We start from the raw sequence: 13326 nt of genomic DNA on the forward strand, positions 1-13326 counted from the left end.
AATGGCCATTTTCATGCCCACTTCTCAATGTATTCATGTAAGTGGCATTTATATAATAGCCTGAGTGGTTAGTAAGTAAGTATTATTGTTGCAGAAAGCTTAGTTCATGATTCCTGAATGGGGCTAGTCTTTAACATAAAACTTCTTCAGTTTTAAAGGTAAGCAGAGTTAGTTACTTGCTTCACAGAATGAGCAAGATAATGAAAAGCTATGTGAAAAGTGAAAAAGAAGAACAAGCCAAGATTAAGACATTCCTCCAAGAAAGAGCAAGTGACTTGAAGAAATGCCAGAGGAACCCCCTACAGATTTCCAGCTCAGAGCTTAAAAAGGTCACCCACAACCTCCAATGGTCATTCTCACACTCCACTGTTTTTGAATACTTGTCAACAATATTTTCGTCGATGCCCACCTTAAAATACTTTCTTCACTTGACTTCGAGGTCTTGCCATGCTCCAAAATTTCTTCCAATCTCAGGGCCCTTCCCTCTCAGCCTTCTCTTCTGGGTTCTCCTCTTTGGCTCTCAGTCTCCACATGTTGAAATGCTCTGGAACTTCACTCTCAGCTTTATATTCTCACACCCTTGATTTCATCTAGTCCAATGGTTTTAAATCCCACCATACCCTGGTGACTCCCAAATGTATATCTCCAGCTCTATCCTTTCCCTGAGCTGCAGACTTAATGGTCAATGGTCTATTTAACACTCTCAGTTGGATGTTTGATCATAGCCAACATTTATTGAGGGCTCACTATGTATCTCACAGTATTTAAGCATTCAGGATTCAGTTTACAGTAACTTAATACTATAACCAGCCCAGGTGAATTTTCTCTTTTTCTTACACCCAACACTGAATGCATCAGCAAGTCTTCGCCACTCCTACTTTCAAATATATCCCACATCTTACTGTTTCTCCCTCCTCCATGGCTACAATCCTAATCTAAGCTACTCTCGACTACTTGGACCATGCAATGGCCTCCCAAATCATGGTCCTTCTTCTAATCTTAGTCCCTATAATCCATTTTCCTTACTATCAGGATATGTATTGACTATATCCCCTATATCAATCAGAGCAATATTTTTAAAATAAAATTAGATCAATCCATCTTCTGCTCACTATTCTCCAAAAGCTTTGTATCACACTTGAGACAAATCCTAGACTCCTATCCCTGGCCTCTGAGGCCCAACACCATATGCTCATTCTCACCCCAAGGACTTTCTTGTTAATTCTGAACATGCCAAGAGCATCCTCAACTCAGGAGCTATTTCCCTTGATGTTCCCCCAGCTCTCACATCGGTCTTACCTTGACTCCTTCTCTTCATCCAGGTCTCAACTCAGACATCATCTGCTCAGAGCTGTTTTCCCAACCAACCTGTCTCACCCTTACTCTGTCCCCTTCACTCTACTCGACACTGCTTTAATTTTCTTCTCATACTATCCATTGATATCAATGACATTGATATAACCATTTGTCTATTCTATGTCTTGGCCCCTAGAATATAGTTACCTCTGTGAAGGCAGGGATTTGGCTGGTGTTTTTCACTGGTGTGGTCACAGGGCTTGGTACCTGGCCAATAGTAGGTCCTCAACAAGTACCTATTTAATGATGGTTCAATGAATGTTTTTGACTCTAACCACAAAGGCAGGGTCTGTTCTTCCTTACTCCCTCCATCCCTTCCTTCACTCCCAGGCTCTCCTTCACCAGAATGGCCAGGATCAAAAATGTTGACATTTATTGGACCACAGTGTTGGGGCAAGGGTAGAGCTTTAATTATGGGCACTCCCTTATACTCTGGTAATGTGAGTCAGCCACATCACCACTGTTCCTACTTGGGAGCTTGTGATCAAATCAACTAAAGTAGGTTGATTTGACTAGCTAGACCAATTGTTTCTCAACCCAGGCTGAACACTGAATCATCTGGGAGTCTTTAAAATAGTGATTCTCTGGACATCACTCAATATCAATTGAAACAGAAGTTCATGGGCTGGGTGGGGCCTGTGAGTCAGTATTTTTAAGAGCTCTCTAGGGAATCTTAGGCAAAACCCCACCCACACCCCTTCTTTTCTTGGCATGCCTTTATTTACCGTCAGCATGGCAAAGATTCGAAAGGCTGAGATTTCAAGAGAGTTAGGAAGGAGGAGCCAAAGTAGGAACTCACTTGGTTTTTAGTATTGTTGGATACTTGGGCCAGACTCTACTAACAGACCCCCCTATATAGTCATGCATGTTGTCCTTTTTCTATTAAAAATGATAATAATAATAATTTCAGGGATATCAGGGGAACAAACATCATTCAGTGAATAGAGAGGTAGAGATACATGGCAATTTCTCTATGGCAAGCATGGTGTTAGGGATTACAAGAATAAGCAAGAAAAGCATGATCCCTGCCTATACAAACATTATAATTGAGTGAAGATAGACAATTAAATAAACAATTAGATTAAAATGCAGGTAGTACTATCACATGAGCATTACAAGATAATGTTACAGAATAATTTTTTTCTTTTTCATTTTTCTTTTCTTGAGACAGAGTCTCGCTCTGTCACCCAGGTTGGAGTGCAGTGGCATGATGATAGCTCACTGCAGCCTCAACCTCCCAGGCTCAAGAGATCCACTGGCCTCAGTGCCCCACCAAGTAGCTGAGACTACAGGCACACATCACCATATCTGGCTAATTTTTTTTGGAATTTTAGTAAAGATGAGGTTTTGCTATGTTGCCCAAGCTGGTCTTGAACTCCTGAGCTCAAGCAATCCTCCCTCCTTGGGCCTTCCAAAGTGCTAGGATTACAGGTGTAAGCCACCAAGTCCAGCCCAGAAGAATCATTTTTCATTACATAAAGCTGTCACTAAAAGAACATGCTTATCTTTCTCTTTCTTTCCTTTCCTTTCCTTTTTCCTTTCCTTTCCCTTCCTTTTTCCCTTCTTTCTTTTACTTCTTTCTTTCTTTCCTTTTCCCTTCTTTTTTTTTTCCTTCTTTCTTCCTTCCCTTCCTCCCTTCCCTCGTTCCTTCCTTTTTTACTCCACAGTAATGAGTGCATGACCATTTGAGAAGTTCAATATGTACTTGAGATTCTATTGTTTTGGACACCTGAAATCAAGCAATAATTGATTTCAAATTTCTGCCTATTTAATAGCTTCTTGCCCTTGAATAGCATTACTAAGTTTTGGCTGTGAAAAACATTCATCCACATGCTTAAATCATAAGCGGTATTTTGAGTAATTGAACATTCCAAATTATTTGTAACAAAATTGAATAACATCAAAATTCTGGACTTAATTACCGTATTGAGATTAATGTAATTCTAATTATAAAAAATTGATGTCAATAAAACTGCTAAACATTAATTTGTATCCAATAGTCTCTTGTTACACAAGCTACTGTCCTTATGGTATTAATATCCACCAAAAGAAAAAAAATGTCCATAGGAAATTCACATACCTTTTTGTATTCAGTGATGACAGTGTTCTTTTCTTCTTTTTGTTATGAGTATATAGCGAAAAATAATGTCTTTTTTAATGTCTTCCCTCCTATCAGCCTGGGGATGGCAGAAACCAAAAACAAAACAAGAAAAAAACCCAACCTATTGTTTGAACGAGTTTCCCAGGGTGAAGGACACGTACATACATGGTGATTGTCACATCAAGCAAATACTAAGAAGAAGGAGTCAGGAGCAATGGCAAAGACAGCCCTGTGTCTGGGTAGAAGCAAAAAGAAGGAGGACCATTTCAGCCTACATGAATGCCACATGAGTTTAATATCAATTCTAAAGTACGAATTAGCTGGATGTGGTTATGCGCACCTATAGTCCCAGCTACTTAGGAGGCTGAGGCAGGAGAATTGCTTGAACCCTGGAGGTGGAGGTTGCAGTGAGCTGAGATCATGCCACTGCACTCCAGCCTGGGCGACAGGGCTAGACTTCATCTCAAAAAAAAAATAAGAAAGAAAAAAAAGAAAAAAGAAAGAAAGAAGTACCATTGGAGAAACATATGGAAACACACTCTGATCATAAGACTGTTTTAGTAAAAAGAGCTAAATTAAGGCCAGGTGCGGTGGTTCACACCTGTAATAACAGTACTTTGGGAGGCTGAGGAGGGCAGCTCACCTGAGGTCAGGAGTTCAAGGCCAGCCTGGCCAACATGGCAAAACCCTGTCTCTACAAAAAATACAAAAATTAGCTAGGTGTGGTGGCAGGCGCCGGTAATCCCAGCTACTCAGGAGGCTAAGGCATAAGAATCATTTGAACCTGGGAGGTGGAGGTTGCAGTGAGCTGAGATCAGCCATTGCACTCCAGCCTGGGCGATAAGATCAAAACTCCATCTCCAAAAAAAAGGGGGGGGGGGCGGTGGTTAAATTAGGCTGCCAAGAAAAGAAAGCCAAGTATAGCGGCTGAAAATCTTCAGTTTAAAGGGAATTACTTGGCATTTGGCTGTCAAGCCTCAAAGCAGCAGCAAGGAGAGCTGGCACATCCTTAAAGAAGTTTGTGCAAAGAACTTCAGACTGTGAGAGGAAGGAAGCAGGCCAAGGTGAAGCCAGGTGAGAATCCACCAATCCCAGGGAAAGTAACTGAGGAAGATGTTAAAACACCTTGTTCTTTGTTCTCACTGTGGATAGTATTTTATTCCTTGAAATCACATTTAGAGTCTAATCTGCTTCATGTTTACAATATTGTTTTAATAATAAATGCACTTTATAGACGATATTGAGCTTGTATGATTTCAACTTTCAATTCTTCAATTATTAACTCTAGAGAGAAAAAAAAAAAAAAACTCAGGCCAGATGCTCAGAGACACTATAGCATCCAGAGGAATTTATTCAGAATTGCAGACACAATGTCTCTGGAGGCAAAAATCAGTCCCTTTGGTTTGCAATTTGCCACACTCAGCTCTAGTTTAGACATGAAATTTTTCACTCAATTCAGCTAGTCAAATTTAAAGATTTCTATCTTTATCTTTTCTTAGGAGTGAAAAATTTTCCTTCTCTCAGCCTCTCTGACTTTGCTTAGAATATCTTATATTTAATATTTTTCCTGTTTAATAAAGGTACTATTATAATTAACACCTACGATAAAAATTTCTCTATTTTACAAGACTTACTCCAGAAATAGCATAGCTAAGTGGTGATTTGGAGATCATCTGAAAGTTAACAAATCAGCACTAAATAAAGAAATACCACATTATGGCATCATTGCTGTTCTACAAATTTTAGGAATCTCTTACTTTTAATATTGTGCTCTGTCCTTGGCATTTCATTTTTATTATTTTATTATTTTTATTTTTAGAGATGGAGTTTCACTCTTGTCACGCAGTGAAGTGCAATTGCGCGATCTCAGCTCACTACAACATTTGCCTCAGGGGTTCAAGCGATTCTTCTGCCTAGCCTCCTGAGTAGCTGGGATTATAGGCACCCGCCACCACGCCTGGCTAATTTTTGTATTTTTAGTAGAGACAGGGTTTCACCATGTTGGCCAATCTGGTCTTGAACTCCTGACCACCCACCTCGGCCTTCCAAAGTGCTGGGATTACAGGCGTAAGCCACCATACCCAGCTATCCTTGATATTTTTTAAAATGATCTGTAACAGGCAAGGTAAAAAGATTTTTTTTCTTCAACTTTTATTTTAAGTTCCGCGATATATGTGCAGCAAGTGCAGGTTTGTTACATAGGTAAACGTGTGCCATGATGGTTTGCTGCACAGAACAACCCATCACCTAGCTATTAAGCCCAGCATCCATTAGCTATTCTCCCTGATGCTCTTCCTCCCCCACCCCCACCCCAACAGGCCCCAGTGTGTGTTGTCTCCCCACATGTGTCCATGTGTTCTCATCATTCAGATCCCACTTATGAGTGAGAACATGCAGTGTTTGGTTTTCTGTTCCTGTGTTAGTTTGCTGAGGATAAGGCTTCCAGCTTCATTCGTGTCCCTGCAAAGGACATGATCTCCTTCCATTTTATGGCTGCATAGTATTCCATGGTGTATATGTACCACATTTTCTTTATCCAGTCTATCATTGATGGGCATTTGGGTTGATTCTATGTCATTGCTATTGTGAATAGTGCTGCAATGAACATATGCATGCATGTATCTTTATAATAGAATGACTTACATTCCTTTGGGTATATACACAGTAATGGGATTGCTGGGTCAAATGGTATTTTTGCTTCTAGATCTTTGAGAAATTGCCACACTGTCTTCCACAATGGTTGAATTAATTTACACTCCCACCAATGGTGTAAAAGCATCCCTTTTTCTTCACAGTCTTGCCAGTATCTGTGGTTTCTTGGCTTTTTAAAAACTGCCATTCTGACTGTTGTGAAATGGTATCTCATTGTGGTTTTGATTTACATTACTGTAATGATCAGTGATGTTGAGTTTTTTTTTCATGTTTGTTGGCCACATGAATGTCTTCTTTTGAGAAGTGTCTGTTCATGTCCTTTGCCCACTTTTTAATAGGGTTTTTTTTTCTTGTAAATTTGTTTAAGTTCCTTATAGACTCTAGATACTAAACCTTTGTCAGACAAATAAATTGCATTTTTTTCCTCATTCTGTAGGTGGTCTATTGAATCTGATGATAGCTTCTTTTGCTGTGCAGAAACTGTTTAGTTTAATTAGATCCCATTTGTCAATGTTTCCTTTTGTTGCAATTGCTTTCGGTATTTTCGTCATGTAATCTTTGCCTGTGCCCATGTCCTGAATGGTATTCCCTAGGTTTTCTTCTAGGGTTTTTATAGTTTTGGGTTTTACATCTAAGTCTTTAATCCATCTTGAGTTAATTTTTGTATAAGGTATAAAGAAGGGGTCCAGTTTCAAATTTCTGCATAAGGCTAGCCAGTTCTCCCAGCACCATTTATTAAACAGGAAATATTTTCCCCATTGCTTGTTTTTGTCATGTTTGTTGAAGATCAGATGTTTGTAGGTGTGTGGCCTTATTTCTGGGTTCTCTATTCTGTTCCATTGGTCTATGTGACTGTTCTTGTACAGTACCATGCTGTTTTGGTTACTGTAGAATTGTAGTATAGTTTGAAGTTGGATAGGGTGATGCCTCTAGCTTTGTTCATTTTGCTTAGGATTGCCCTGGCTATTTGGGCTCTTTTTTGGTTTCATATGAATTTTAAAATAGTTTTTTCTAATTCTGTGAAGAATGTCAATGGTAGTTTAATGGAAATAGCATTGAATCTATAAATTACTTTGAGCAGTGTGATGATTTTCACAATATTTATTCTTCCCATTGATGAGCATGGAAATTTTTTCCATTTGTTGGTGTCCTCTCCTATTTCCTTAAACAGTGGTTTGTAGTTCTCTTTGAAGAGGTCTTCACTTCTTGTTAGCTGTATTCTTAGGTATTTTATTCTATTTGTAGCAATTGTGAATGGGAGTTCATTCATGATTTGGCTCTGTGCTTGCCTGTTGTTGGTGTATAAAAATGCTAGCAATTTTTGCACACTAATTTTGTATCCTGAGGCTTTGCTAAAGTTGCTTATCAGTTTAAGAAGCTTTTGGGTTGAGACAATGGGGTTTTCTAGATATAGGATAATGTCATCTGCAAACAAAGATAATTTGATTTCCTCTCTTCCTATCTGACTATCATTTCTTTCTTTCTCTTGGCTGATTGCCCTGGCCAAAACTTCCAATACTGTGTTGAATAGGAGTGGAAAGAAAGGGCATCCTTGTCTTGTGCTGGTTTCCAAGGGGAATGCTTCCAGTTTTTGCCGATTCAGCATGATGTTGGCTGCGAGTTTGTCATAAGTGGCTCTTATTATTTGAGGGATGTTCCTTCAATACTTAGCTTATTGAGAGTTTTTAATATGAAGGGATGTTGAATTTTATTAAAGGCCTTTTTTGTGTCTATTGAGATAATCATGTGGCTTTTGCCTAGTTCTTTTTATATTGAACCAGCATTGCATCCTGGGGATAAAGCCTACTTGATAGTGGTAGAAAAGCTTTTTAATGTGCTGCTGGATTCAGTTTGTCAGTATTTTATTGAGGATTTATGCATCCATATTTATCAGGGATATTGGCCTGAAGTTTTCTTCTTTAGTTGTACCTCTGCCAGGTTTTCTTATCAAGATGATGCTGGCCTCATAAAATGAGTTAGGGAGGAGTACCTCTTTTTCAATTTTTTGGAATAGTTTCAGCAGATATGGTACCAGCTCCTCTTTGTACCTTTGGTAGATTTCAACTATAAATCTGGTGAATAGACTTTAGAATAGAGACTTCAAAGTAAATGTATGAAGTGGCTGGGGGAAATTCAGTAAGTACAGACTGTTACATCACAAGCCCTACCCATTCTGAGGGCCATCCGCCTCTTAGCTCCAGAAAACTGTTGTCATGTTGGAATGCTCAGTGGAACCTGACCTTCCAATTGTCTAAGGAAAGCCAAAGTTCTGGATTTTATGCAAAGTATCTGTGGTTTTAAATGCTGCCTAAAAATTTAAAAATGGATACAACAAGCAAACTAGATTGGCAGCCTGGTTGTCTCAATAGGATGTAATCTCAATAGTTTTCCAAGTGTTTCTACACACTTTATTCCAAATGATCCTCACACCAACTGTGAGATGTAAATAGGGATTCATTGTTCCATTTTAGAGGAGAGAAATCAATGACTCAGAGGAGATGAGCAACTCACATGAAGTCACAGAGACAGCAAGTGATGGTAATAGACTAAATTGCTGATCCTTTGAACCTTATACACCATATCCTTAAGACTAAACTTCTCTGAAACAAAGACAAGGGTCCACAGGCATCAAAAAGGATTAAGGTACTAGGCACAGGAGCATATAGGATGGATGGAGACTCTTGTGAGTGATAAGGTGACAGATAGAAGGAAGATGTGTGCTCTTTCCTGAATGTATCCCTCAAATATGATAGAAAGCTAGCCATCAGTGATAAAATTACAGGAAATGAACAATTCTATTATGCCAGGTTCCAAAAAATGCAAGAGAAGGGCCTAGTCACATACATATTCTAGACCTTCAAGAATCGGGTTTCAGAATGTTTTAGGGGGGGAAAGCTATGATAATATGTCTAGAGATTCTTAAAGCAGTCATGGCTCAATAAAGTTGGAAGAGTTTAAGTGCCAAATTCTGATACTACCATCACAAATAACTGCAGTATGTAAGAAAATGAAGAATCAGCTGAACAGTAAATGTGACTACAAAAAGATCTCAGAGTAGGCAAGAGCAGTGGCTTACACCTGTAATCCCAGCACTTTTGGGAGGCTAAGGTGGTCGGATCATGAGGTCAGGAGTTCAAGACCAGACTGGCCAACAGAGTGAAACCCTGTCCCTACTAAAAATGCAAAAATTAGCCGGGTGTGGTGGCACGTGCCTGTAGTCCCAGCTACTTGGGAGGCTGAGGCAGGAGAATCACTTGAACCTGGGAGACGGAGGTTGCAGTGAGCCGAGACCGCGCCATTGCACTCCAGCCTGGGCAACAGAGCAAGACTCCATCTCAAAAATAAAAAATCTCAGAGCTTTGAAGTCTACCATAAAAGAATGGCATGAAACCAAAGTAACTGTCCAAAAGCCTTACTTATTGAATCAGCAGGACTTTGTCTAAAAAGAAACAAAGTGGGAAAAATAAAAATGGCTTCTTGGCAAAATGATGTGCAAAATAGAACAAGAAAAGAGGAAAATTGTTGTCTTTAACAGATAATTTAAATGTTTGTAGAAAAGTAAGACAAAGCAGAACCATTTGAAGCTTACTTTACCTCCAATTTCTTTTTTTGTTGTTTTGAGATAGAGTTTTGCTCTTGTTGCCCAGGGTGGAGTGCAATGGCACGATCTCGGCTCACTGCAACCACTTCTACCTCCTGGGTTCAAGTGATTCTCCTGCCTCAGCCTCCAGAGTAGCTGGGATTACAGGCACCCACCACCACGCCCGGCTAATTTTTTCTATTTTCAGTAGAGATGGGGTTTCATCACGTTGGCTAGGCTGGTCTTGAACTCCTGACCTCAGGTGATCTACCCGCCTCAGCCTCCCAAAGTACTGGGATTACAGGCGTGAGCCACCACACTTGGCCCTTTACCTCCAATTTCTATATTCAAGGATAATAATCTTCAGACAATACCCAGATGATTAATCTATGTGATGAAAACATACAGTTGCTTAATACATTGGAAATGGTGAATTGATGTGTGGTCCAAGGCATGGGAGGAGCTGGTAAGAGATCACTGACCCTCTGCAGATGAGTTAACATTTCTAGTTTCAGACAAATTACAACCCCACATACTGAAATGACTACCAATATGATTACTAAGCAACACCAAGAAGAGGCTGACTTGTCCACTAACAAATATTTGTTGAGTGGCTGCTGTATGCCATGCTGAAAGAAATAAAAATTCAAGAATGAGGAAGGCAGATGGAGTTCATGTCTTCATAGAGTTTTCGTTCCACTAAACTAGATAGTAAAAAAAAAAAAGGTACAAGAACAAATAAGATGATCTAAGGCACTTAGAAGTAAAAAAAATATGGTAATGTAGTAGAAGATTTGACAGGGCAATTGCTTTGGCTAGGTTGGTTAGGGAAGGTCTTTGAGAAAGTGACACTCAAATTGAGACTTGAATAATGGAAAGAAAGTAGTTTTAAGACTCTATGAAAGTATTCCAAACTGCAGAAACAGCAAGTACAAAGGTCCTGAAGCAGGAATGAGCTTGGAGGATTTCAGGAGCTGAATGAAAGCTAGAAAGGTTGGAGTCCAATGAGTGATAGGAGACTAGAAGGAGATGCAGTCAAAGTGGTGGGACTAGATCTTAATAGGCTCCAATGAGAAGATTTTATTCTTGTTATAAAGGGAAGTCAATGTAAAGTTTTAAGCAGGGGAGTGACATGGTGTGATTTATATTTTAGAAAGTTCACTATCTCACTGTGTGAATAATAGGTAATAAGGGAACAAGAGAGTAGTCAAAAAAAGTCAGATAGGAAACTGTTTCAGTAATCATTATGGATTGGTTGTGTCCCTCTAAAATCTATATGTCGAAGAAGTTGTAACTCCTAGTATATTATAATATAACTTTATTAGGAAATAGGGACTTTATGGAGGTAGCCTCATTAGGATGGGCTTGAATCCAATATGACTAATCCACATATATATAACACCGGCAGGTTATATATATAACCTGGAGAAAACTATCTGAAGAGGAAGGCAGACAGTAGGGTCCTACTTCTACAGACCAAGGAATACCAAAAATTGCCAGGAAACCACCAGGATCTAGGCAACAGGCATTCTCTCTCACAGCACTCAGAAGGAAGAAACCCTGCCAGTACCTTGATCCTGAACTTCTAGCCTCCAGAACTGTATGGCTGAAATCACTCAGCTTGTGATACTTTGTTCTGGCAGTCCTAGGAAATAAATAGTCCAGAAGTGAGATGATGGTGGCTTGGAGTAGGGTTATAGCTTTAAGATGGGAGAGGTGGTTGGCTTCCACTTTTTTGGAATAAGATTCTACAGAATTTACTGATAAAGTAAATGTGAGAAGAATTAAGGATGACTCCTAGGTTTGGCATATTAGCAAACTGATGGATGATGCCTTTTACTGAGATAGGGGAAGTTTGTGAAGCAACAATTATTTGTTCAGTGGGAGAAGTGAGAAATAAATAGATTTGTTTGGGTCATGTAAAGTAGGATGTTTATTACATGTTCAAATGAACATCTTCACAGTTAAACGTATTCATGTGAAGTTGGTGGGTAGTGGTGATTGGGTGGAAATCTGGGCTGGGCTGGAGATATAAATTTAAAAGTTATGAACAAATATTTCATATATTTGATATTCAAGTATGATATTCATATTGCTATTCACATACTTTATATTCATATTTTTCAAATATGAAAAGTATTTGTTCAAATCAGAACTAGTATATAAACCATGTGATGAGATGAGTGACTCTAGACATACAAGAAAGCCAAGAATTTGGTACTGGGGAACTAAAGCATTCAGTAGCCTAAAAAAGGAGGGGCTGAATAAAGAGAAAAAGAGTTGGTCACTGACATATGAAGAAAACAAGGAGTTTTCTGTTATTTTAGAAGAAAAGTGAAAGTATTTCAAGAAGGATGTAGTGATAAAATACTGGAGAGAGTTCCAGTGGGTTGAAAACTGAAAATACATCATTGGATTTGGCAAGATGGAAGTTATTAGAGATTTTAACAAGTGTCACTTCTGTAATGATCTTGATAAGAACCCAACGAGAGTGTGTTGAAGAGAATGTGGGACATGGAGCGGTGTAGACAGTGACTGCATGAAACTCTTTTAGGAGATTTTCTGTGAATAGTGGCCAGAATGGAGCAACAGATGAAGAGGGATATGAATTCAAAGGAATGGGGTTTGTGATATTAAGGCATGGCATGGTTGCTGAAGGGAGTGATCCAGCAAAAAAAAGATAAATTAATGATGCAAAATAGAAATGATGACTTTAAGAGTAAAGTCTTTGAAAAGATGAAAGGGGATATGCTTGTTTTAAAATAGGAGCAAAGACATGTCGTCCACCATACTCAAGGGAAAGCAGTGAATGTGGCCAAAGAGGCTGGTGATTTGTTGGAATTGGGGGTAAGACAAGGTGAAAGACTTGATGGCATCTATTTTATTCATGAAGTATAAGGTGAGATCAGTAAAGGATGACAAAGATTTGGGGACAGAGAATAAGCTGTCAAATAGTTGTCTATTCACAATCAGAGTAGAAGAGTGACTTTACTGTGGAAGTATATTGAAAGCATCTGATTGTGTTACATGTTAATTTGGAGATCATGATCATATATTTTATGTGACCTCAGTTAGCAGACAGGTGTATGATATTCTGCAACATGGGTTAGGTGTTCAGGTGCAGATGCAACATGCATGACTAGGGAGTGACAAGACCGAAAGACACAGGCAAGTAACTACAACAATTTAAAACAAGAGAGTTTCAAATTTCTGAAAGCCACCAAAACAATGGGATTGCATGTTAGGCCAACTGCTAGCTATATCCTAGACCCAGACATTTTCCAGTGGAGAGGGAGGGTGACAGAAAACATTTCCATAGAGGGCAGGGCAGTGGGGAGTATGAGGTAAGGTCAGAGTCACCTAGGGATTTTTAAGGTCACACTTGCTCACTCCCTAGTGATGCTGAGAAACAGCACCCCATGGGAGGTATAGATCTAAAATGGAAAATTTTTCTTTTAGTGGACATTACTACTGACGGGAATGGGCCAAATTCTTAAGAGTAGATGGAATAGAAAAACAAATTGTGAATGACTGGCACAGTTCATACACTCCTAGAAGATAAAGAAGTAAGCAGAAGGACACAGCATGAGCTCAGTAATAAAAAGTCAGACCAAACTTCTCACTTCCTTTTCTCAGT

General features: G+C 39.2%; 1 protein-coding gene across 15 annotated transcripts in view; it reads right to left on the minus strand.

Moving 5' to 3' along the window:
• Window positions 1-13326, minus strand: part of CORIN (corin, serine peptidase) — a 261847-nt gene that overhangs the window by 8410 nt on the left and 240111 nt on the right. For 4 of the 15 annotated variants that reach the window (XR_013417836.1, XR_013417835.1, XR_013417832.1 and 1 more), the window contains one exon: window positions 3437-3533. The exons of 9 other annotated variants lie outside the window; for them this stretch is intronic. Coding sequence is in view for 1 of the 6 variants with exons in the window: in XM_078003370.1 (XP_077859496.1) it covers window positions 1475-1592 (118 nt within the window). In the remaining 5 variants the exon portion in view is untranslated. Of the gene's footprint in view, window positions 1-409; window positions 1593-3436; window positions 3534-13326 lie in introns of those variants that run through there. 2 more of the 15 variants (XR_013417833.1, XM_078003370.1) reach the window with 2 other exon arrangements.

Source organism: Macaca mulatta, chromosome 5 (assembly GCF_049350105.2).
Source record: "Macaca mulatta isolate MMU2019108-1 chromosome 5, T2T-MMU8v2.0, whole genome shotgun sequence".
NCBI classification, from domain to species: Eukaryota; Metazoa; Chordata; class Mammalia; order Primates; family Cercopithecidae; genus Macaca; species Macaca mulatta.